The sequence below is a fragment of a genome, unplaced genomic scaffold (assembly GCF_019419815.1).
Source record: "Pyrus x bretschneideri cultivar Hongxiangsu unplaced genomic scaffold, Pyrus_bretschneideri_v1 Contig68, whole genome shotgun sequence".
Classification (NCBI taxonomy): domain Eukaryota; kingdom Viridiplantae; phylum Streptophyta; class Magnoliopsida; order Rosales; family Rosaceae; genus Pyrus; species Pyrus x bretschneideri.
In genome coordinates, this window is record NW_025999807.1 from 1,099,304 (window position 1) to 1,124,122 (window position 24,819).

A 24,819-nucleotide genomic window follows, 5' to 3' on the forward strand; every position below is an offset into this window, starting at 1 on the left:
ACTCACCAAGGTTCATCGATGCATAAATGGAATATGGCATGACATTAATAGAAGCACCTAAATCTAACATGCATTGTTTAAATCTCGTGTTTCCAATTGTGCATGGGATAGTAAAGCTCCCTGGATCCTTACACTTTGGGGGCAACTTTCGTTGCAAAACCGCTGATACATTTTCACTCACTTTCACAACTTCTTTGTTTGCAATTCTTTTCCTAGTTGTGCATAACTCTTTTAAAAACTTTGCATACCTGGGCACCTGCTTAATGGCATCAAGTAAAGGAATGTTTACTTGGACTTTCCGAAACGTCTCCAGAATGTCTTTTTCCTGCTCCTCCTTCTTCTTTTGCATAAATCTGCTAGGAAAAGGAACATCGGGTGGAACAAAGTTAGAATTAATCAATTTTGAACCCAAATTACCTTTGGTGGCCGAATAGGATGAGTTAGGTGCATTAATGTCCCTAGGTAGTTGCGGCAAGGGTGTTTGTACCCTTGCCGTGGGCTTGCTTGCATCTTCCTCTTCATGTTGCAGCTTTTCATCCTCTTCTTCGCTTGATTTTGGTGGTTGTGGGGTGGTTCCAACTTCCTTACCACTTCTCAAAGTAATTGCATTGGCGGTCTCAAAGCCTCCCTTTGGATTTGGAATGGTTGAGCTAGGGAGCTTGCCTTGGTCTCGGAATTGCCCTACAAACTCCGCAATCTGGCCAATTTGTTTTTTCCAATTGATCCACCCTCTTTCCTTGATTCTGCATCGCTTTGGCTTGATTTTCTTGCCCCTGAGACAAATTCGTTAGTAACTTCAGAAGTGTATCATTATCTAATGTATTACCTGAACTTGTTTGGGCAGGTTGTGGAGGTGCTTGTGTGGGGATGAATGGCTTGGTGAAGAAGCCCGGAGGTTGTTGCCTAAATCCCCCTTGTTGTGGTGGTTGTTGGGGCTCTCTCCATCTGAAGTTTGGGTGGTCTCTCCAACCTGGATTATAAGTGTTAGAATATGGGTCGTTCCTCGGTTGGTTTTGACCCTGAAATCCAATCGCGTTGGCGCTTTCCCATCCACCATTTTCTATTAGTTACGGGCACTTCTCAGAAGCATGTCCTTGGATTGAACACACCCCGCATACAATCGGTCCTTGCATCCTCATGCCTTCGGCCATCTGAGACACAATGGAGGTAAGATTAGCTAACTGTGAATGAATATCAGGTGTAGAACTTACCTCATGCACTTGCTGCCGTGGGGGTCCTCTTTGGCCTACTCCCTCATATTGTTGAGCGTTCAACGCTCGGTTTGCGATCAAGACCTTGGCCGCCATGGGTGTCTTGTCCACCAATGCTCCACCCGCCGATGCGTCGAGCATTTGTCGTTCGATTGGCAGGAGCCCCTCGTAGAAGTATTGCAGAAGCAACTCCTCCTTCATCTGATGCTGTGGACATGAAGCAACAAGAGATTTAAAACGTTCATAGTACGTAGGAAATGACTCACCTTCATCTTGTTGAATGCCACTTATCCTTTTACGCAAAAGGATGATTCGAGAAGTTGGGAAAAACTTCTCCAGAAAGGCCCTCTTCATGCTCTCCCACGATGTGACGGTTCCGGGGGCTAAATCGTACAACCAATCCTTAGCTTTGTCCATTAAAGAGAATGGAAAAGCCTTCATCTTCAGAATACTTCCGTCTACGTTGACAGGAGTCATACTTGAGCACACCACCTCGAATTCCTTTAGATGCTTGTTCGGATCCTCCATGGACATCCCATGGTATTTCGGAATGTGGTGGAGCAAGCTTGACTTCAACTCAAACTCCTCGGTCTTCCCTTCGGCCGGTGGGGGATATTGGATGCACAAAGGTGCTGCATTAGCCAATCCCGAAGCGGAAAGCTCCTTAAGTGTCCGGTTGTCTACGGCCATGTCTTGTGGCTCCTCAAAGATCCCTGCCGTGGCCTCTTCTTCCTCTTCTAGTACCTAACACAAGGAAAACAAAACAAAATCAGAAACTTCAACAAAATAAATAAATAAACAGAAATTAAACAATCCAAGGGATTAGCAAAGTTGCTAATCCCCGGCAACGGCGCCAAAAATTTGATGCGAACTAAGTAAGCACACAAATTAAAACCCTCTTGTGACAATTGTAGTATATAAATAAGTAGGGATCGTTCTTAACCGGGGATTAGGAGGGATTGCAAAATCACTTGGAAACTGACTCAAAAACGTAAAATAAAGTTTGAAACACTAAACTAGACTCAAAGAATGCAAAACTAACAATAAAAACACTCAAACAAATCAAAAGACTCAAAGAATACAAAACACTTATAAACACAAATTAAGACACTTTCTAACTAAATTAGACACTAAGGTAAAGGGGGATTGTAGTTTTGACGAAAACAAATTAAATGCACAGATTGTAATTTAAAGGCAGAATTTAAATATGAAAGTGATGAAATATGGAATGAATGCTAGCTAGAAGGTTCTTCTCCACACATGTTACACTTGCATACAAAATGATTTTCAATTGGTCTTTCGATAAATTATAAATACTCAACGCCCCAAGTTAACTGTGAATTGCACTAATTAACCATCAGTTTTTCCACAAGTTATTAAGTTGGATGATTGCATACGACAACCCAAAACATTCCCTACAAGTTCCCTACATGAATTGCATAATAGAGATACAAGCAAGAATCATTAAGTTCTATGAAAAACATAAGCATTGACGAAGCATTCGTTACTATGAATTGCATGAAACTTATGCTAAGAATTCATTCAACGCGATCGTTTTCAAGCGACCTTCACTACTTGTGATTATAAGATTGTAACTATTAGGTGAAACTCCCTCATAATCTAGCATCATATTCATGCATGAAAACTAAGCGTGCACTCTCAATCAACATACACAAATACGTTATCAATCAAATAGATGAACGAATTGAATCCACAACTTATGAAATTCCAACCGAAAGTAATCAATTCATATTGCAAGCATAAACATGGTTTCGAATCACCCCCTAGCTAACTAGGGGGATTTAGCCTCTCATATTCGCAAAAAGAGAAATACAATTGAATTTAAACATAAAGCACAAAGGATTGATTACACCTAGAACGCCCAACGAATCCACGTGAATTGGTGCGCGTCGAAGCTCCTCTTTCCTCTTCTCCTTTCTGCGGCAGATTGGTTAAATGGTGTTGGTGGATGATTTGCGGGTTTAGGGATGGATTTATGGAGGTTGGGTGGTGCGGCAAGGTTATGGGAAGGTGGAGGAAGGTTGTGGCTGTGAAGGGGGGGTGGTGGAGATGGCACGGCTGGAGTAAAATAATGTGGAAAATGGCTCGGCCAAATGGAGAGAATCCTTGCGGCAATAATAGGAAAAGTGTGGAATATGGCTGCACGAAGATGGATGAATGATGCGGCTGTGATGGAGAAAAGGTGTGGAAGAAGGCACGGGTTCTAGGGTGAATATGGGATGGTGTCACGGCTTTTGAAGAATAAAATGGGAATTTTTGATGCCTTGCGGCTGATATGGAATAAAGTGGCTGGAAGAATGGATGGATTATGGGATTAGGTTTTTAGTCAATTGGTGGCTGATTAGAATATGCAATATGAATGGGATTTTTGCGGCTTAAAGAATAATGGGATACGGTTTTGGTTCTTGTGGCTGTTTTTGGCTGATGAGAAAATAAGGTCCATAATAAAAATGGGGTCACGGATTAGAAGGAAGAAATTAATGGGAAAAAAATGGCTGAATAAAAAAAAGGAAATAATGGAGGAATATTAGGGTGAAATAGGTTATAGTAATGCACGGATTAGAGGGATGGATTTGGATGGTTGCTAGGTTTTTAAGAATTATGGAATAAATGAAGAATAATGTGCGGCTAGGGGAGTAAAAATGTGTAGGGTTTCAGAAAACTAACCCTAGCTTATTTAAAATTAAATCAAAGGCTTACGAAAATAGGAAATTAAAACATAAATATAAAGGTGCGGCTAGGAAGGGAAATAGGGCTAGGGCCTTGGTTTTGTGTCCTAAAGTGCATACGAGGCCTATAAAGTGGCTAGAAAATATGGACGTTTAGAATTAGGAAAGGTTACCAAACGGGAAACTTAGGGTCAACTTTCCTAAAATAGGAAGCCTTGTTTGAGTAGGATTCTTCGTTTTGGTAAGAATTCATCGTTGGCGTAGGAATTCGTCGTTTCTTCAAGTCTTCAACTCATTCATTCCTCTTTCGCTCCAAAAGACTCCAATTTGCATCTTCTTGCACACTTTGGCCTTATAATCTGAAAATACACAAAAGTGGCCTTAAACACTGAAATAGATAAGTAAACACAACATAAATGCACGAGAACAAGCTAATTAAGTCGCATGAATATGCTCCTATCAGAATGTGTGTAATAAATTGAATCAAAACACTTATAAACACAAACTAAGACACTTTCTAACTAAATTGGACACTAAAGTAAAGGGGGATGGAGGTTTTGACGAAATTAAACTAAATGCACAGATTGTAATAAAGGGCAGATTCTAAATATGAATTTGATGGAATTGAATGGATGGGAAGCTAGCTAAGGGGTTCATCTCCACACATGTTATACTTTGAACACAAAAAGATTTCTAATTGCTTTTCAATAAACCATGAATTCTCAACGCCCCAGATTAACCGTGAATTGCACTAATTAACCCTCAAATTTTCCTAACGTTATTGAATTGGATGATTGCATACGACAACCCAAAACATTCCCCACAAGTCCCCTACATGATTGCATAATAGAGATACAAGCAAGAATCATTAAGTTCTATGGAAACCATAAGCATTGACGAAGCACTTGTTACTATGATTGCATGAAACTTATGCCAAGAATTTACTTAACGCGATTGAGATCATCAACCTTTACTACTTGTGAATATAATTCCATAACGATTAGGTGAAATTTCCTTATATCCTAGCATCCAATTTATGCATGATAATTAAGCGTGCACTCTCAACCAACATACACAAATCAATGTAACTCATATCGCAAGCATAAACATGTATTTCGAATCCCCCCTAGCCAAGGGGGGTTTAGTTCCTCATACGTACAAGACAAAGATAAGTAAATTTAACCATTGAAATCAAGGAGAGGAAAACACCTAAAAATTCCAACAACTCAAACTTGAATTGTATGAACGTTTAAGCCCTCTTCTCCTCCTCTTTGTTGCAGCACAAGGGTTGTTGTGAATTTTGGGGGTTATGGATGGTGTAGAATGATGTGTTTAGGATAGGGATGGATGTAGGGGACTGCAAGGCTTATTTTTGGGCAGAAAATATGAAGAATGGTGAAGTATGGAGGTGTTATAGAGAGGGGATGAATTTCTGGCGTGAATGGTGAATGAATGGTTCTTTTGTGGCTGCAATGGATGTTTATTTATAGGTGGTTGAATGATTAAAGAGGGAATATGACAGCTAGGGAGAGAATGTGGCTACCATCATGAAGAGTGCATGGATGTGGCTGCCATCATGAAGAGTGCATGGATGTGGCTGAATAATCACATGGGAAAGCATGTGGCTGAATGGATTAAAGAGGGAATGATGATGGGAGAGCATGTGGGTGACAACTAGGTTGGTTGGTGGCTGCAATGGAGGTGTGGAATGATGATGGGAGAGCATGTGGCTGCAATAGAGGTGTGGAATGATGATGGGAGAGCATGTGTTAGGTCGGCTAGGGTGAAAATCTGAGATGGAATGAATAATAGAGCTAGGGTGAAAATAAAGGGTGAAAATCTGAGATGGAATGAATAATAAAGCTAGGGTACGGCTGGAAGTTAGTTTATATAGGGTTGTAGAAAATAAAACCCTAGCTTATTAAATCAAAGGCTCACAAAATTAGGGAAGAATTTTGGTATAGAAAAGGGTATGTGAATTATGGCTGAGCTTGGTATGAAAAAAGGAATGTGTTTAAATGGTTTAAAACAAGAAACAAGGCCCTTCCTTGCACGGCAAGGAAGGGAGACACAAAGGGACTCACGGCATGGCTTAAGGTTGTAAGTTTTGTGACCTAGAATAGGTAGGAACCTTTGATATTGCTGAAATATGGAGTCATTAAGGCTCTAGGAAAGATTAAACCCAAAATAGGAAACCTTGGCTTAACTTTCCTACTTGAAGTAGGAAACCTTCTTTGACTAAGATTCCTCATTTGATTAGGAATCCTCTTCAATTTCGTCCATTCCTTTTGCTCTAAACGTAAGCTATCCATTCCAAGCCCAATTTTGCTCCAAAATGCTTCAAAATGCACCTTTTTGCTTCCTTAGCCATATGAACCTAGAAACACACGAAAATGGCATAAAGGACTAAAATAACTAAAGAAACACAACGTAAATGCACGAGAACAAGCCAATTAAGTCGCATAAATATGCTCCTATCAATCCCACATCATCCACATGCCAAGGAAAGATAGTGACAATCAATGTTTTATCTTGGTTTGCCATTTTTTTAACCTTGCACTCCTCTAAGTTCGCCTTTCCCCTCGATAATTCCTCACTTTGCCACTGTAAGTAACCGACTAATATTCAATAAACTCACACAAGTCTTATAGCCCTATCATCAGTTGTATATAACCATGTTTGGTTATATGAAGAAGAAGAAAGATGTTGCATGAGTTCAATGATAAATTATCAATTATCTCTACTAAGATCAAATTCATTTTAGGCTTATATACAATTAAAAACTTGAATGTATCGAATTTAACACTAGTCCAACACCTTGAACACTAAACTCTAAGGCCTTTTCTTGTAAATAAATTATACCGCCACAATATGGCATCATTAGTTTGGGGCACCGCATCGTCCCTGTTTCATGTAAGTCCTCGTTTGGTAATGCCTCATAGGAACATCTTTAGGTTTTTGGTAGCCCAATTCTCTTGTCCGAGTGAAGCCTTAGTTGTTGATTAGTCACGAGATTAGCATTATGTCATTCCAACAAGTGATCACTAACCCAAGGAGGGGTTCGTGTCTTAGTGCGGCAAGAGCTTACCAAGGTGATGATCAGTAATTAGTGTTCTGGTGAGATTTCAGCCCTTGCATAACTCCCTTGGAAGGTTGGCACTTGGGTGAATGTGTTGGTATCTGCTGACTTCTTGCTACTTAGTATGCTACAAGAAGAATATAAAGTTAGTTTTGGAAGGTGCCTTTGTGGGGCCTTAGGTGTAGGTCTTGAGGCTCGTAATCAAAACTAACGAAGTACTAGGCGTGCCACTGTTATCTTAGTATAACAGATGTAGAACAGATTTGGTTTAAGTTGATTACTTGCACCCTAAGTTACTCAAACTTCTTTTTATCAAAGGATTGTCACAGATAGGTTAAGTCTGCCATAAGTTCTTTTTCTTGCCTTGTAAACAAGGACTTTTAGTTCATGATCTTGTATGTTCGAATGAAAGGAGTCCGGAGCCTTTTAAATCATTTGCTTGATTCCATGTTGTTTTTGATGAAAAAAGTTTATCGAGTTAACCAGGTCTGGATGTGAATGGGACTCTTAGGTAGAAAATAACTAGAAATAACTTGAATACATGCTAAAAAGTACATTCAAATGATAGATCTACTAATTTAAAAGACAAACAAAGAGATTTGGGCAAGATTTCACCTTGTCAGGCAAGGTTGAACTTCTTTCAGCCAATTCTCTTAGAGTTCATAGATGTTGTACGCTAAAAAGAGATGGATGGTAAATAGGTTTTACACGAAGGAATCGATACGACAACACTAGGGAAGGTAGCAGAGCTTTTACACTAGACAAAAAATGGCTTTTCTAAGGAAACTATTGATAGATGGATTGAATCTAGGTTGCTTTCAGCTTGTCTAGGTATAAACTAGCTTAAGAGTAGAGTTTGTATGTTGTTTGTTTGATTGGTTGGGTGTCTTTGCCTCTGTTATCTTTTCTTCCTTTTATAGGTGATATGCCCCGATTATCTGGGCTTTGTTCTTGGCAGATGGTTCTTAGGGGCAGTGAGTCATCATATATTTACTTGTAGTGCCACTAAAAAGTGTTTTTTGGCTGATATTGAGTTGGTCTCTGTTAGTTGTCACTTCGGTCCTAGGCATATGGCCTATATCTTGGCCAATGAGGCTTCAATTTGCTCCAAACTTCGTGGCTGGGCTTCGGGCAAATTCATCTTGTTTTGGCATCTTTGGGCCTCCCTTTAGTTAAGCCCAATATTCAAACATTAACCCAAACAGTGCGCCCTTTAATCATTATTAAGTCTGCAATCCAATACATTTATAATGATTAAACAGTCGCCGCATGCTTTACCTCGGGACTTGCACTATTTAACCAGCCATTTTCAAATAAACCCTTGCATTAACCCACAATCTCTAACATTAACTACCTGCTTATTCTATAATCCCCACTTAAATCTCCCGGCCAAATACCTTAGCAATCTTTATTCTCTGAGCTTCCAGAATTCTCAGTTTTCTCAAAACTCTCTAGCCTTTCCAACCTCTTTCTTGTTTTCTACCTTCGATTTTCTTCCATTTCTTTTCCAAAAAAAACATTCAATGGCACCCAAAATTGTTCGCCCTGCATGTGAATCTGGAGAGGGTATTGTCACTATGCGCCGCCTCCTCAACAGCCTTCATCACCCTCGGGCAGGCCTGAACGCCTCAATTTTCTTTGAAGAAGGATGAGTACATTCCCTTGGTCTTACCTGGACTTCCAGGGTCCTAATTGTTGTGGAAAATAGATGCCCAAAGCCAATTGGTTCACCCTGAGCCATATTTTGCCGACGTTGGCATTTCCTCCTCTAAATTGTCAACTTATCGTCGAGGTTTTCCTCTAATGAAATATGAAGCCTGGTGATAATGGGTGGACATGCTGGAACCCATCTGGAAGAAGAAGTGGATGAGCAATGGTATGTACGAGCTTATTATGCTCTCCAAGACGATGGTGATAACCAAGCCCGAGCTTCTAACCACAACTCTTCTCTTTTGGAACACAGGGACCAACAGATTTGACTTTCAAATGGATCCCATATCTCCTACCATCCTTAATATGGCCCAAGTCTTAGGGCCAATGCCCTCGGGCAGATGTGTTGACGTTACCTACGATTGGTCTTCCTTTTCTTGCCCGACAGCTGAAGGGTCGGGCACTTCTGACTCTATTATTCGCCTAGAGTATACTCCTTCAACTTTTAAGAGCTATGGGGTTTCATTCACTGGCTTCATCCCTTTTGCCAATAGTACATTCAACCATGTCACTGCGAATAGGGATCAAGAGCACGTGTACTTCCTTTTGTACTGGCTCAATAAACATGTATTTCCAAACAAATCCAAATGAGTGAAGTTAGAGTGGATCCCCTTGGTGGAAGCCCTTCATTCCTTTGACAATATGGCTACGAGACCTTTCCTCCTTGCCCAACTTTACCATCTCTTCACCCAACTTTACCACCCCATCTTCAAGATGACTAGAGGCGAACCCTTTGAAACTAACCTCAACGGGCTAACCAGTATGGTCTAGTTGTAGCTGCAGTGGTACTTTCTTGAGCTTCAGGCACCTAACCTAGAGTTCCTTGAAAGAGTAGCCCTAGCTCGTATCTTGGCTGAGGAATCCCCAACTAATCACTCCACATTCTTCTGCCTCTATTTCTTTAGAGTTTGCTGGACTCGGGTAGACTTAGAGTAAGGTGCTTCTGTTCTGCGAAGATATCCATGGTTCTTAAACCGAATCTTCCAGAACGCCTTTGGGGAGGATGACAGCCCATTCCGTAAGGAAAAGCTTGTAAGCTACACCCAGCAGGGAGATCTGGCCTGGGGAGAACGCAGTAACCGCATAGGATATAAGTGTAGGTTGAAAGTCTACAAACCCAAATTTTGTGCTAGATAGTTGGGGTTCAGACAAGCCAATCTAGTCCCGTTATTTGACTCAGTGCACTACAAAACCTCTTACGGCCTTCACTCTCCCTCAGAAGTCACAATTCGGGCAGCTCGGCGCAGTCTCGAAGTGATGAGCAAGATTGCCCATAAGCCTGTGGCGTTGAACTTCAAGTGTACCTCGTTCTTTGCCATTTAGTGGGAGGCTAAGTGGTCGAAGAGGTATGGAGGGGACATTAGGGAGTCCCATGATCATCTCTTCAAGTAACTCTCCATCAAATCCTACCCCAAGCCGAATGAACTCGAGAACTAGAAGTAGATAATCCATCAGAAGAACCAGCTTCTTCTAATAAGTATCCTTCATTGCTTAACTTGTGTTTTGTGATGCTTTTATAATATATTCTCTTCATCTTGGTTATTGTAAATTTGTAGCCCAAGGCATCACTGAAAGAATGGATGTCGGGCCAGAAGAAAAAGCTATGAATTCCCTTTATCTTTCAAGAGGTTGTGGCCGAGGCTGCAAGATGAGAATCTAGGTCTAGTCATACAGCTAGCGACACTGAGGACATCTCCGAGTTGTTCAAAAATTCTGAGGGTGAAGCCGAGCCTGCAGTGGAGACTTGGGCACCCTGGCAGACAAGGGTAACAGTGGTATAGTTTTCTGAGTCCAAGCCTGAAGAGCAACCTCAACCTCAACTCCTTTTACCTAGTCCGCGGGCAACTCCCACAAGGAAGAGGACTAGGGTTCAAACCTCCAAATCCTCCAGATTCTCCCTTGCCCCTTTAGTTGAAGTGGGCAGGAAAAAACATAAGTCTTCCAGTAAGCAATCTTCTTTCCTGGTTGTAGTTTCAATTTTTCTTGGGGCATGAGTTAATACCTCCTCCTTTCTTGTAACTAAGGCCTCCAGTAACCAAGATACCTACCCTTATTCCCAAAGAGGGGCAGTCGGGCAGAGAAGTTCTGCCCGAGGACCAAGTAGTCCTTGATACCATTCTTGAGTAGTTAAAGATATAATTCTCATTCTCTAAGTTCTTAGCTATTCTTCAACTTCATTTTCTTCAATGCTTGCATTGATACTGAACTCGTGGTTTTGAAATAGGACAGTAGAGGTGAAAGGACCACTCAATCTAAGCTTTCTTCTCCTCCTGCCCGAGCACCGCAGCTTTCTCCTTGTCGGGCCAAGCCCACAAAGGTATACTTTTATTTTACTTCTGGAAGTTTGGCGAAGGTTGGGGCACCAGCTTCTCAAGTCGAGCAAAGCTTAATTCTTATTTCTTCTACTCCTCCTTCTTCTATGGTGGGGACACCAACTTCTCAGTTCAATCTAAGGACTAGAGAGATGCTGCACAACGTGGAAGATGATAGCACTTCGGTAAGTATCATCCCCTTTAAATTTTCTTGAATTCCTCTTTGAAGTTCTTCTCATTTGGTATTCATGCTTTGTTTTGCACTTTTTCCTATCATCTCTAGTGCATGAGGCTTATCAACCACCACCAACCACTTTTGGGGAGCCAATGATCCCTGAGATCTTTGTGGTCTCAGAAGTGACTAGCTCGAGGGCTTCCTAGGCTGCTTCTCGGACCAACCCACCAGTTTCTCCCAAGGCCACTGTAACCACAAAGGTGCCTTCTCATTTTTTACAGGGTCTAGTTCAGGAATACAAGTCTTTTAGCCTTGTCTTTTACTTTATACAAGACAATTGGCTAACCCTTGTGTTTTTCTTCAGATTTGGTAAGCTTCTGGTGAGAGTTTGGGCAGGTCCCCTCCAACTTCAATGAGCAATGTTGATCTTCCTCGGCATACTGAGGTAACAACGCCACCTTCATCTCTTCCCAAAGGTGCCTCCTCCTTTTTGCCAGGCTCGGGCCAATGTCCTTCTCCCTTGGCACGTAAAGCAGCTCTTCCTAAGCCTCTCTTGGCTTCTGGGGTTATGTGGATCCCTATTCCTCGGCCAAAAAAGAAAATCAAAACTGCTGCTACTTCCTCTACTCTTAGGCCTTCTCTTCCCATTCCTGCTGAGACTGCCTCCACTGCTGCAGCTTTTGAAGAAGTTGGAGCAATGCCTCACCCCTCGCATCCATCCCTGCAATAGCATTTTTGCCAGAGCTTGTTAGAGAGTTTGGGAAAATTAGGACAAAGCTAAGATCCCAAGGCGTCTTTCTGAGCCTCAACTTCTTCAAGATGTCCACGAAGTCTACAAGGAATGGATGAGGAGAGATTTCACAGCGTCATTTAGCCTTAAGGCTCTCTATGATGCTGAGAATGATTTGACTGAGCACTACAAGGCTCAGTTAATGTCAAAGGCTTAGAATGAGTAATTTCTCAATTTCTTTGAGAATCTGTAGACGCTGAAGGATCAACATCAGTGGAGGAGTAGGCATCGAACAGAGTGAAATGTTATAAGGAAAAACATACTCGGACTTCAGCCACACTTCAACAACTGGTAAATGAGGGATCAACCATTGAAGAAAGGATTGTGGTGGTAGAGTCCGAGATTCAAAAGTTGGAGGAGCAATTTTCCACTTTTAAGGCTGAGAACATGACTCTTGCAAGTCAACTTTACAAGAAAATAGAAGAAGTGATGAACCAGGAAGTTGAAGACTCTGAAGCTCAACTAGCCAACAACGAAATGTGCTTAGAAGAACCTGGCAGGATTTTCACTATTATGCAGACATATTACTCTAGAATATCTGCCTTGGCAAAATATGTAAAATTGTTAAGCTAAAGTTTTTGTAACTTCCTTCTTTTGCTGAAATGAAATGATTTCCTTCTTCATATCAACTTTTCCTTTTTGTTTTTTGAAGCTTTAACTGCACAGACTAACTTTAACTTTTCCAAATATACTTAAATCTCCTCAATATAACAATCTCTAACATCCACAAAGTTGGGTGATATCTCTTAAAAAACTTAGCATTGACTGGATGCCTTTGCAAATTTCCTTCTAAATCTGCCAAGTAATATTCTCTTTTACCCAACACTTCATTGATAATGAAAGGACCCTCCCAAGTAGGGCTTTACTTCCTAAAACCTCTAACTTGAGCTCCCAAAGGCAAAAATGCCTACCATACTAACTCCTCTTCTTTGAAGGTTTTCAACTTTACTTTCTTATTATAAGCTCGGGAAACCGCTCTCTTCCCTTCTTGAATCTTATTCAAGGCTTTAATTCAAGCTACATCCAAATCTTCAACCCCTTGACATATAGCTTGAATGTATTTCTCACTGTGTAGACCAAACTAGTTTAGAAGTCTGACTAAACTCACCTTGATTTCCATAGGAAGCACATCATCTTGTTTGAAGGCTAAATCATAAGGAATAGTTGCAATTCCTGCCCTTTTAGAGGTTGTGTAAGCCTAAATAGTCTTTCTTAACTTCTCATGCCATTTCTCTGGACTATCTGCTATCATTTTCTTAACAATATTGATGCGAAATTTATACACACACAAATTAAACCCTCTTTTTGACAATTGTAGTATGGATGTAAGTAGGGATCGTTCTGGACCGGGGATTAGGAGGGATTGCTAAAACCTTGGAAACTGACTCAAAAACGTAAAAACAAGATAAAACACTAAACTAGACTCAAAGAATGTGAAACTAAACGTTAAAACACTACGACAAACCAAAAGACTCAAAATGCTTTAAAAACACAAACTAAATTGATTTCTAACTAAATTGAACAATAAAGTAAAGGGGGATTGGATTTGGACGATTTTAAACTAAAAATGGAAACTTGAAAATAAAACAAATTGTAAATATGGATTTGACGGAAATTGAAATAACAAAGCAAGTTAACAAACTAAGCGGAATGTAAATATGAAATTGTGATGGAATGAATGGGATGAAGGCTAGCTAAGGGGTTCTTCTCCACACATGTTATACTTGCATACAAGATTGATTCTCAGTTGGTCTTTCGATAAATTATGAAACTCAACACTCCGGATTAATTAGGTCCGCTTAAATTAACCGTCAAGTTTTCCTTAAGTTAATGAATTGGATGGGTTTGCGCAACGCAATTCACAACATTCTCCAAAAGTCCTTTACGTGAATAGCACAATAAAGATACAATCAAAGATCATTAAGCATTATGAAAACTTTAAGTGTTGACGAGGCATTCGTTACTATGATGAGCATGAAACTCGTGCCAAGAATTCATTTAACGCGATTGTTTATAAGCAACCTCCACTACTTGTGAATATAAGTTCATAACGATTAGGTGAAATTCACTTATATTCTAGCGTCATATTTATGCATGAAAATTAAGCGCGCATTCTTAATAAACATTCATAAATAAGCTATCAATCAAACGGTTAAACAAATTGAATCCACAACTTATGAAATTCCAACGAAAGTTAATCAATTCATATTGCAAATATAAACATAGTTTCGAATCACCCCCTACCTAAAGGGGGTTTAGTTCCTCATAACTTTGAAATCAAAGAAACACCTAAACATTCCAACAACTCAAAACTTGAATTGTATGAACGTTTAAGCACTCTTCTCTTCCATACATACAAAACAAAGAGAATTAAAATGAAACTTTGAAATCAAAGAAACACCTAAACATTCCAACAACTCAAAACTTGAATTGTATGAACGTTTAAGCACTCTTCTCTTCCTCGTTGTGTAGCACAAGGTTTAAGGATAGGTTGTGTGATGGTATGAAGTGTTTTGGAAGGATGGGAAGTGGTTGGATAGTGGCTGCAATGGAGGAGAAAAACTGCACAGAAAGGGAGGAATATGCACGGCAAGGGCTTGGGAAATGGTGTGTTTGTGTATGAAAATGAGGACTGCATGAATGAATGAATGCAAGGGTATTTATAGGAGGAATGGAGGGAACATGACAGCTAGAAGGTGGGTGGAAATGTGGCTGCAAGGTGAGTGAATGATTATGAGTGAATGCATGTGAAGGTGGCTGATTTAGAAAGCTGGAAATGTGTGGTGATTTGCACGGCATGGTTAAAAGAAAAGGTGTGTGAATATGGCTGATTTATGAAGGGCATTCATGTGCATTAAAGGGGGAAATGTTAGGTGGGAAATGCATGTGAATGTGCTTGTAATGATGAAGAATGAAAGCTGGAAAATAAAAGGGAAAACTGGAAAGGCATTGAGAGCCCACGGCAAAGGGGTTTTTGGGGGTGTAAATGCATGTGAATGTATGGCATTTGAAATGATTGTTGTTTGGAAATGAAGTATGTGTGGATGCATGTGAAATAAAGGGTGAATGGTGGCTGAAATAATGATGGAAAAACAGCTAAGAAAAGTATGGAATGCATGTGAATTGTAAAGGGAAAAGCTGGAAATGGCTAGGAAGGTCACGGCAAGGGATTTGTTGGTGCATTGGCTGATTTGTTTGTTGGTTAAAGATGCATGTGGATGAATTAAACAATGGGAAAGTATGTGATTGACAACTAGGATGAATGGTGGCTGCAATGGTGTGTAATTGGGCTAGGATTTAAGTGCATGAAATGGACCCAAATTGCTCCCCCTTGCATGGCAAGGAATGGTGTTTGTGTTAAGCCCATGGCAATGTGATTGTAATTGGGTTAGGGCCATTGTTTTGTGTCCTCAAGTGCATACAAGGCCTTCCATTTCATCAATCACTTGGGCTCCAAGAATAAGCTATCGATCCTTAGCCCCATAGTGCTCCAAAAAGGGCCCAAAACACTCCACAATGCATCCTTTCGTCAAACACGTCTTATAATCCTGAAAACACACAAAAGAAGCATAAAGAACTAAAATAACTAAAGAAACATAACGTAAATGCACGAGAACAAGCCATTTAAGTTGCATGAATATGCTCCTATCAAATACCCCCATACTTATCTTTTGCTAGTCCTCGAGCAAAACAAAAAGAAAAACAAAACAAAACGAAACGAACAAAACAAGTAAAACACAACCTAAACCTTCCAACAACTGTCTTAGGGATTTCCAATGCACATGACACGTTAAAAATCATCATTCCCACAGATTTTGGTCATCTTCACACTTAAATACATTCTTAATCATAGTCACCATATACTAGTTCACAAATAAGCATTTAAAACCATGTTTTGAATGTAGTAACATGCCTTAGAGAATTTGCACAATTCTTTACAAGATATGCACTCGATTTTCACTCAGATTTTCTAACTACACACCCTAATCTAGTCATATGTGAGAAGATTGATGTAAACATGAAAATGAATACTCACATATATATATCACAAAGAGAGCAATTTCTGGAGTTAATAAGCATGTTTAGATATGATCTCATGAATGGAATGCTACTACTTAGACGCGAGAACCAGTGACACCATATGCTCATACCAAGTTCAAACTCCACAAATTGAAACACATAACACTCAAGATTGAAGTCACGGGTTGTAATGGGGCTTGGGGAGTGTGGATAACAAAGAAGGGATATGGAAAACAAAGGTTCTTAAAGAAATAGTGAGCAAGGCAATTGAATCAACTTAGAATTTACTTTTGAATGAGAACTCAACTTTGGAACAAAAAGGGAGATAATTTAGGGCCAGAATTGGTGTTTTGAGCCCTTTCTTCAATCACTCATTCTTTCATTTTTTTTTTTTTTTTTTTTTTTTTTTTCCTTTCTTTTCTTTTCTGTTTTTCTTTTCTTTTGAAACTCAAAACATACTTAAGAACAAGCATTCCTTCCCCCACACTCATTTTCTTGCATAATGTAACTCAAAAGGAATTCATTTAAGTTATGCTCACTATCTTTTAAGAACAAGGGTGTGGATTGTCCTAAACTAGGCTGGGTGAGGATAATGTGGGTTGACAAAGAATAAAGGCTAAACAAAGCTCAACGGGGGGTAAAACTTACAACGTATACGAAATATGGGAAGTGAGGTTATTTGGCTATGGTGGTAACTACTCAACTTCATCTTGATATATATTATGTAAATCAATAACATGCTTTGAATGAAATGGGCATGAGTTCTAGCATTTGGAACTATATGATGAAACGCCTTCTAAGTAGTAACCAAGCAAAGAATAATGAGATCATGCAACGACTTTAGAAAACAAGAAATCACATATTATACTCTCCAAAGAACGTTATAGGCTCAAGTCTCTCAGGGTTGTAGCATTTATTTGAGTTCCTTCCTTCAAGCATGTTACAAAAAATTTTTTTTTTTTTTTTTTTTTATGATTGCATGTGAAGTCATACATTATAACCATAACCAAACATATACCAAGAGTAAATCAAACTTTTCTCTATGTTTATAACTCTTTTTAACAGTCATGCAATTAGAAACCAAATCCTTATCATTGCGTTGGAAGGTGACCTACGACACAAAAACGACTTAAAACACTCTTTTTAGGCTTTTCAAAACATGTTTTTCAAATTTTTATGTGATTTTCGAATTTTTAAGTCAAAACACACTAAACACACTTAAAAATAGCAAGAAACAACATTTGAAGTTACGGTGGATAAAACCCTACGAATTTGCATTAAACACTTTAGTAACTAATACCCCCACACTTAAATCAAACATTGTCCTCAATGTTAAAAACCACACTAAACACAAACAAACATAAAACAACAATTAAACATACTCAACATACTAAACATGGCAGAATGTATCCAACAAAGAGAAGAGTTTAGAGATGCAAATCTGGTTATGGAGTGTTCGTTCCATCTTCTCCTTGGTGATTGCAGTGAGGCTTGGATCTTTGTGATTCCACAGGCTTACTCTTGAACTGCGCTGCTCCCATCGTTGATTTTCCTTTGTGCTACTATTGAACTGGGCAGCAGGCTTCCTTTGGTCTCCCCCGAAGGTCTGAGCTTTATCTGTTTCTTTGTTCAATCTCTCCAATTCGTATTGAAGAGGGTTAGAGGATAGCTCAGCAAAGCTAGGTAAGCAACCAGGGAATAGAGTCTAGATAGACTCCAAGTGCCGGCTGATTACTTCTTTCACTTTGCCATGCAAGTAATATCAAGGACAAAGAAAAAGACAGGGAAAGAGCATGATATGAGATACCTTTGCTTTTGCCCTTGATGATATGAGATACCTTTGCTTTTGAAGAAGCGGTGAATGAATCAGCACATGTATTTGTGGTGCTGTTTCCTCCTGGGTCATCTGTACTCCAGGCATCTGGTATCATCTTTGGGGAAGAAAAAAAAGGAATGGAGTATTTTGAAAAGCTTTGCTGGGAGTGCGCCCTCGGAGGTGAGAAAGAGTTGGGCATTTTCTTCAGTTCTGCTTTGCCAAAAAAAAATGAAGGTCGACATATATAGGGAATTCAATAGCAAGTGGTGATACTGTGCTTTTACCGTTGTCGACAAACATTTTAATCCCGCAAATCCGGCTTTTTGGAATAGTGACGACTCTTCGATCTTTGAAGACGCCTCTTCGATAAAGCTGCACGCGTTTTCTGAAAAGCAGATAAAGCGTCGCCGAACTTTGCGCTTGTCGGCTAAAGACGTGTAGTTGCGATGATGGCCTCCACGTGTTGAACGCGATTTCTGAAAAGCCGAGGCTTTTTTGAATTTGTGGACGCGTTGCCTTGGCTTTTTATAGAGCTATCGATCACCGCCAACTCACACACTCTGAAGATTTTCCATTCTTGAAACTCGTCTCCGGCCCTTTGAAAATCTACTCCGTCCACCTCTTCTCTTTTAGCTTCGTGAACAATGGCTAGCTCATCCAACCCATCAAACCTTTGCTTAGATTTGAGTCTAAGCAGTGATCCGGTCGCGTCTCATCAGGGTAAGGTATGGTGCCCGTCTTTCTTATCTTCCCATGGCCCTCTTACAGATGAGGACTCTGTGATGACGGATCCCACAACAGCTACGATAGTGGCTCGGAACCTCCTCACTCCCAAAGACAGTCAGCTGCTTTCAGGACGGTCCGATGAGTTGGCCGTTCAAGAATCCCTGGCTCTGAGTGTTCAGTGCACTGGCTCTGTGTCCAACATGGGCCAACGCCTCCTTGCTCGCTCCCGTCAGGTTGAATCTTTGATGGCGGAGGTGGAGAACCTGAAACAAGAGATCAAACAACTTAAGTACTAGAATAGAACTTTGCATGTGCTTGCCAATAACTATTCGTCGGGCATGAAGAGGAAGCTTGATGAGATGCAAGAATCTCAAGGTCGGATGCAAAGTGACCGTCAACGGCTTGCGTCTTTCTTCCAGGGGCACCTCTTTCCTGGGTCATCCACCGTTCCGCCAAGTATTGGGGCCTGGAATGCTCAATATCCTATGCCTCCCGCTCCTATGCCTCTTGCTCCGATGCCTCCTGCTTCGATGCCTTCTGCTTCTAGAGTTTTGCCTCGTGGTGGGTCTTCACGCAAACAAAAACAAAAACAACCTTTGTGAAGCTCCATTTGTTAGATACATTTGTAATTTCTCAAAAATTAATGAACAAGCTCTTTTTTTTTTTTTTTTTTTTTTTTTTTTTTTCAACCACTCGGAAATCAATGAACAAGGTTTATTCACTGTATTGGGTTGCCTCCCCAGTAGCGCTTTCTTTTACGTCTTGCAGCCGGACGGTACCTCCGTTTAAGCTTGACTAGGTTCCACGGCATGGAGGGGTACCTCCTCCACGACATGCTCCTCAAACGTCTCGTAATAGGGCTTCAATCGATGCCCATTCACTTTGAATTCTTGCTGCGTCCTTGAACTTTTGATTTGCACTGCACCATGAGAGAAAACATTAGTGACAATAAAAGGGCCAACCCACTTTGAACGTAACTTACCGGGGAATAATCGAAGACGAGAATTGAATAACAACACTTTCTGCCCAATTGAGAAGGTTTTGCCTCTAATCATCTTGTCATGGACGGCCTTGGTCTTCTCCTTGTAAATCCGGGCATTCTCATACGCTTCATGCCTAATCTCTTCAAGCTCGCTCAATTGTAGCTTCCTATGGTTTCCAGCCGCGTCCACATCCATATTGAAGGTCTTGACCGCCCAATGTGCCTTGTGCTCAAGCTCTACGGGTAGATGGCACGGCTTGCCATAGACTAGCCGAAATAGGGACATACCAATGGGCGTTTTGTACGCCGTTCGATAGGCCCATAGTGCATCCTCCAAGCGCAAGCTCCAATCTTTTCTATTCGGTCCAACGGTCTTTTCCAGGATTTGCTTGATTTCTCGATTTGAAACTTCGGCTTGGCCACTGGTTTGGGGGTGATAAGGTGTGGAAACCTTATGCATCACGTTGTACTTCTTGAGCAATGCTATAATGGTGCGGTTGCAAAAATGAGTCCCACCATCGCTTATGAGCACTCGAGGCATCCCAAATCTAGAGAAAATGTTAGATTTTACAAAGTCTGCAACAACTCTAGAATCGTTAGTTCGGGTGGCTTTAGCTTCCACCCACTTTGACACATAATCAACGGCAAGTAAAATGTACGTAAAACCAAAAGACATAGGGAATGGACCCATAAAATCAATACCCCAAACATCAAAGATTTCAACAACAAGGATTGGGGTTTGCGGCATTTGGTCTCTTTGGCCTATACTTCCGGTCTTTTGACATCTATCACATGTTAAGCAAAAAACCCTAGCATCTCTAAACAATGTAGGCCAATAAAAACCACTCTCAAGAACCTTAAACGCTGTGCGTTGTGTGCCAAAGTGTCCACCACATGCATATGTATGGCAAAAACTCAAAATGGAATTAAATTCAGATTCATGAACACAACGACGCACAATCTGATCAGGGCATATTTTCCACAAATAAGGGTCGTCCCAAACATAAAAACGTGCATCTTTTTTTAATTTATCACGTTGAGCCTTGCTTAATGTGTTAGGAACTTGTTTAGACACCAGAAAATTAACCAAATCAGCATACCAAGGCTCACTTACCTGGATAGACATTAATTGCTCATCGGGAAAGGTTTCAGAAATTGGCGCTACTTCCTCATGTACCATTCGACTTAGGTGGTCAGCCACCACATTCTCCACGCCCTTCTTATCCCGAATCTCAATGTCAAACTCTTGTAGAAGCAACATCCATCGAATCAATCAAGGCTTGGCCTCCTTTTTCGTGAGCAAATATTTGAGAGCTGCATGATCAGTGAAAATAACAACTTTAGTACCTAGTAAGTAAGGTCGGAACTTATCTAATGCAAAAACCACAGCAAGTAATTCTTTCTCAGTGGTTGAATAATTTAATTGAGCATCATTTAGTGTCCTAGAAGCATAATAGATAACGTGGGGTTGCTTGTTCTTTCGCTGTCCCAAAACAGCACCAATGGCATAATCCGACGCATCACACATTAACTCGAATGGAAGGCTCCAATCTGGAGGTGTGATAATAGGAGCCGAAGTGAGAGCTTCCTTCAAGTGCTTGAATGCCGTGGAGCATGCTTCATCAAACTCGAAAACCACCTCTTTTTGAAGTAACCGGCATAGTGGCTGTGCAATCTTGGAGAAATCCTTAATGAAACGCCTATAAAAACCTGCGTGGCCAAGAAACGAACGAACCTCCCTAACCGAAGTTGGAGAGGGTAAGTGGCGAACAAGGTCTACCTTAGATTTATCTACTTCAATGCCTTTTTCAGAAATGATATGGCCTAGAACAATACCTTGCTTAACCATGAAGTGGCATTTTTCCCAATTAAGTACAAGATTCGTTTCAACACAACGTTTCAAGATTAAAGTCAGATTATTCAAGCAATGATCAAATGAATTGCCAAACACGCTAAAATCATCCATGAATATCTCAATAATCTTCTCCACATAATCAGAGAATATACTCACCATGCATCGTTGAAACGTCGCCGGAGCATTACACAAGCCAAATGGCATGCGTCTATATGCAAAAGTGCCAAAGGGGCACGTAAATGTTGTCTTCTCTTGGTCCTCCGGAGCGATCACAATCTGGTTATATCCGGAATATCCATCAAGAAAGCAATAAAATTCATAACCGGCTAACCTTTCCAACATTTGGTCGAGGAATGGTAATGGAAAGTGATCCTTCCTTGTCATGGCATTTAACTTCCTGTAATCAATGCAAACACGCCAACCAGTCACAACACGAGTGGGGACAAGCTCTTGTTCTTCATTCTTCACCACTGTGACGCCAGACTTCTTTGGAACAACCTGCACAGGTGACACCCAACGACTATCAGAAATAGGATATATAACACCACAATCAAGTAATTTTATAACCTCCTTTTTCACTACTTCCATCATAGGTGGATTAAGGCGACGTTGAGCTTCACGAGATGGCTTGGCTTCCTCCTCCAAAAGGATGCGATGCATGCACGTGGTGGGACTAATGCCTTTGATATCCGCCAAAGTCCATCCAATGGCAGATTTGTGCTCTTTTAACACCCTTATCAACTTGTCTTCTTCTTGAGCCGTGATTAAGTTTGAAATGATGACGGGTAGCGTTTGATCTTGGCCTAAGAACACATACTTCAAGTGACTAGGTAATGGCTTTAACTCAAGTGTAGGTGGCTGCTCAGTTGATGGAAGTAACTTGTTAGTCAAAACTGAATCTAAAAGTGAGATTGGAGACTTACCAGAGTGGAAGGGCAATGACTCGAGGGCAGCGACCATTTCAAGTACTTCATCACAAGGGGTTACGGCAATATGGTCAGATTGCATGCCGTGGGTTAAGGCTACTTCAAGTGCATCTTCGTTCATTTGATCCAAATGCACCTGTGCCAAAGAATCAACAATATCAATAGCAAAACAAGAATGGTCCTCAATTGGATGTTTAATGGTTTCAGAAAGATTAAAATGAATAATGTCCCCATCAAACTCCATGGTCAATGTTCCCGTATACACATCAATCTTTGTTCTTGCTGTTTTCATGAAGGGACGGCCTAGCAAGATTGGCAATGATGGAGCATGGCTTGAATCCTCCATGTCTAAAACATAGAAATCTGCGGGAAAAATAAGGTGATTGACCTGCACTAAAACATCCTCAAGGACTCCCTTGGGATAAGCGTTAGAACGATCGGCCAATTGAATTATAACGCCATCTTGTTTTAACTCACCAAGGTTCATTGATGCATAAATGGAATAAGGCATGACATTTATGGATGCACCTAAATCAAGCATGGCATGTTCAAAACGATTATGTCCAATCAAACAAGGAATCGTGAAACTACCGGGGTCTTTGCACTTGGTAGGTAGTTTACGTTGCAAAACAGCGGACACATTCTCGCTTACCTTCACTACCTCTTTGTTTGCCCTTCTTCTCTTTGTATTGCATAGGTCCTTGAGGAATTTAGCATACTTTGGAACCTGTTTGATTGCATCGAGAAGCGGTATGTTCACTTGCACCTTCCGGAACGTTTCAAGAATGTCCTTCTCGCTTTCTTCCTTTTTTTCTTGCATGAACCTGCGAGGAAAAGGTACATTGGGCAGATTAGGACGTGAAGTACATGAATTTGAACTTAAATTACCTGATTTGGCCGAGTTAGGGTGATTGGAGGCTTGCGGCATTGGGTTTTTCACTCTTTCCGTGGGTGAGCTAGACACTTCCTCAGGTTGTGTCGTCTCTTCATCTACTTCCTGGGCAGATTTGGAATTGTTTGGCTCGTTCCCAACTTCCTTTCCACCCCTTAGGGTGATGGCCTTGGCGGATTCGAATCCTCCCTTTGGATTGACTGTGGTTGAGCTAGGAAGCTTTCCTTTATCTCTAATCTGTCCAAGGAACTCAGAAATCTGCCCTATTTGTTTCTTCATATCCATCATCTCCTTCTCGTTATTTTCTATCCGGTTGTTTTGATTTTGCAACCCCTGCGAAATAGAGGTTAGTAATTGCATAGCTTGATTACTTTCCAAGGACGTACCTGAATGAGATGATGTCGAAGGTTGTTGGGATTGTTGGGGTGCATACGGCTTGGAATAAAAACCAGGGGGGTTTGGCCTAAATCCTCCTTGTTGGGCAGCTTGTTGTGGCTCCCTCCATTTGAAGTTTGGATGGTCCCTCCATCCGGCATTGTAAGTGTTCGAGTATGGGTTGTGTTGATTTTGTCCTTGGAAACCAATTGCATTGGCAGATTCCCACCCACCATTCTCGATTAGTTGAGGGCATTTGTCGGATGGATGCCCTTGAATTGAGCACACGCCACAAACTTGGTGTTCTTGTGCTTTTGGACCAATCACAACCTGAGAAACAAGAGAAGTAAGATTAGCAAGTTGTGATTGAATTTCAGAAATAGCACTCACCTCATTTACACTTTGTTGCCGTGGGGCTTCCCTTTGGCCCACTCCTTCATATTGTTGAGCGTTGAGCGCTCGGTTGGCTATGAGATTCTTGGCATCCCTTGGTGTTTTGTCCACCAATGCTCCTCCCGCTGATGCATCAAGCATTTGACGTTCGATAGGAAGGAGGCCCTCATAGAAATATTGAAGGAGAAGTTCCTCCTTCACTTGATGTTGAGGACATGAAGCTACAAGGCCTTTGAAGCGCTCATAATAAGCCGGGAATGTCTCACCATGATTCTGTTGAATACCACTAATTTTCTTCCGTAGGAGAATCACTCTCGAAGTAGGGAAGAATTTCTCTAAGAAAGCACGCTTCATACTCTCCCACGAAGTCACAGTTCCCGGGGCTAGTTCGTAGAGCCAATCTTTGGCCTTGTCCATAAGTGAAAATGGAAAGGCCTTCATCATCATTATACTCCCATCCACAGTGACGGGGGTCATGCTCGAACAAACCACCTCGAACTCCTTCAAGTGTTTGTTGGGGTCTTCCATAGACAAGCCATGGAACTTCGGAATATGGTGTAACAAACTGGATTTGAGTTCAAACACCTCAGTCTTCCCCTCTGCAGCCGTGGGGTATTGGATACAAAGAGGCAATGCATTATCCAAACCCGAGGCCGAAAGCTCCTTGATGGTTCTATTATCTGCTGCCATGGCTTGTTCTTCTTCAAAAAGTTGATCAGTGGGCTTTTCTTCTACACCTACTTCGTCCTCTTCAAGCCCAGGTTGTGGTGGAGGTTGTGGTGGCTCTTGTTGACTCCTCGTTCTCCTCAAAGTGCGTTCAAAATCACCGTCAAAGTCGGAGATGTTCTCTATAATAGGTCGAGAGCT

The 24,819-nt window shown here is 41.0% G+C and overlaps 1 protein-coding gene across 1 annotated transcript; it reads right to left on the reverse strand.

Annotated features, from left to right (window-relative positions):
- Nucleotides 1-22,437: 22,437 nt before the first annotated feature.
- On the reverse strand, nt 22,438-24,573 carry LOC125472236 (the record flags this gene model as incomplete). The annotated part of the gene is made up of 2 exons (XM_048573430.1): nt 22,438-23,145; nt 24,034-24,573. Coding segments are annotated over 2 exons (1,248 nt in total), but the record flags the coding sequence as incomplete, so codon positions are not given.
- Nucleotides 24,574-24,819: the final 246 nt, after the last annotated feature.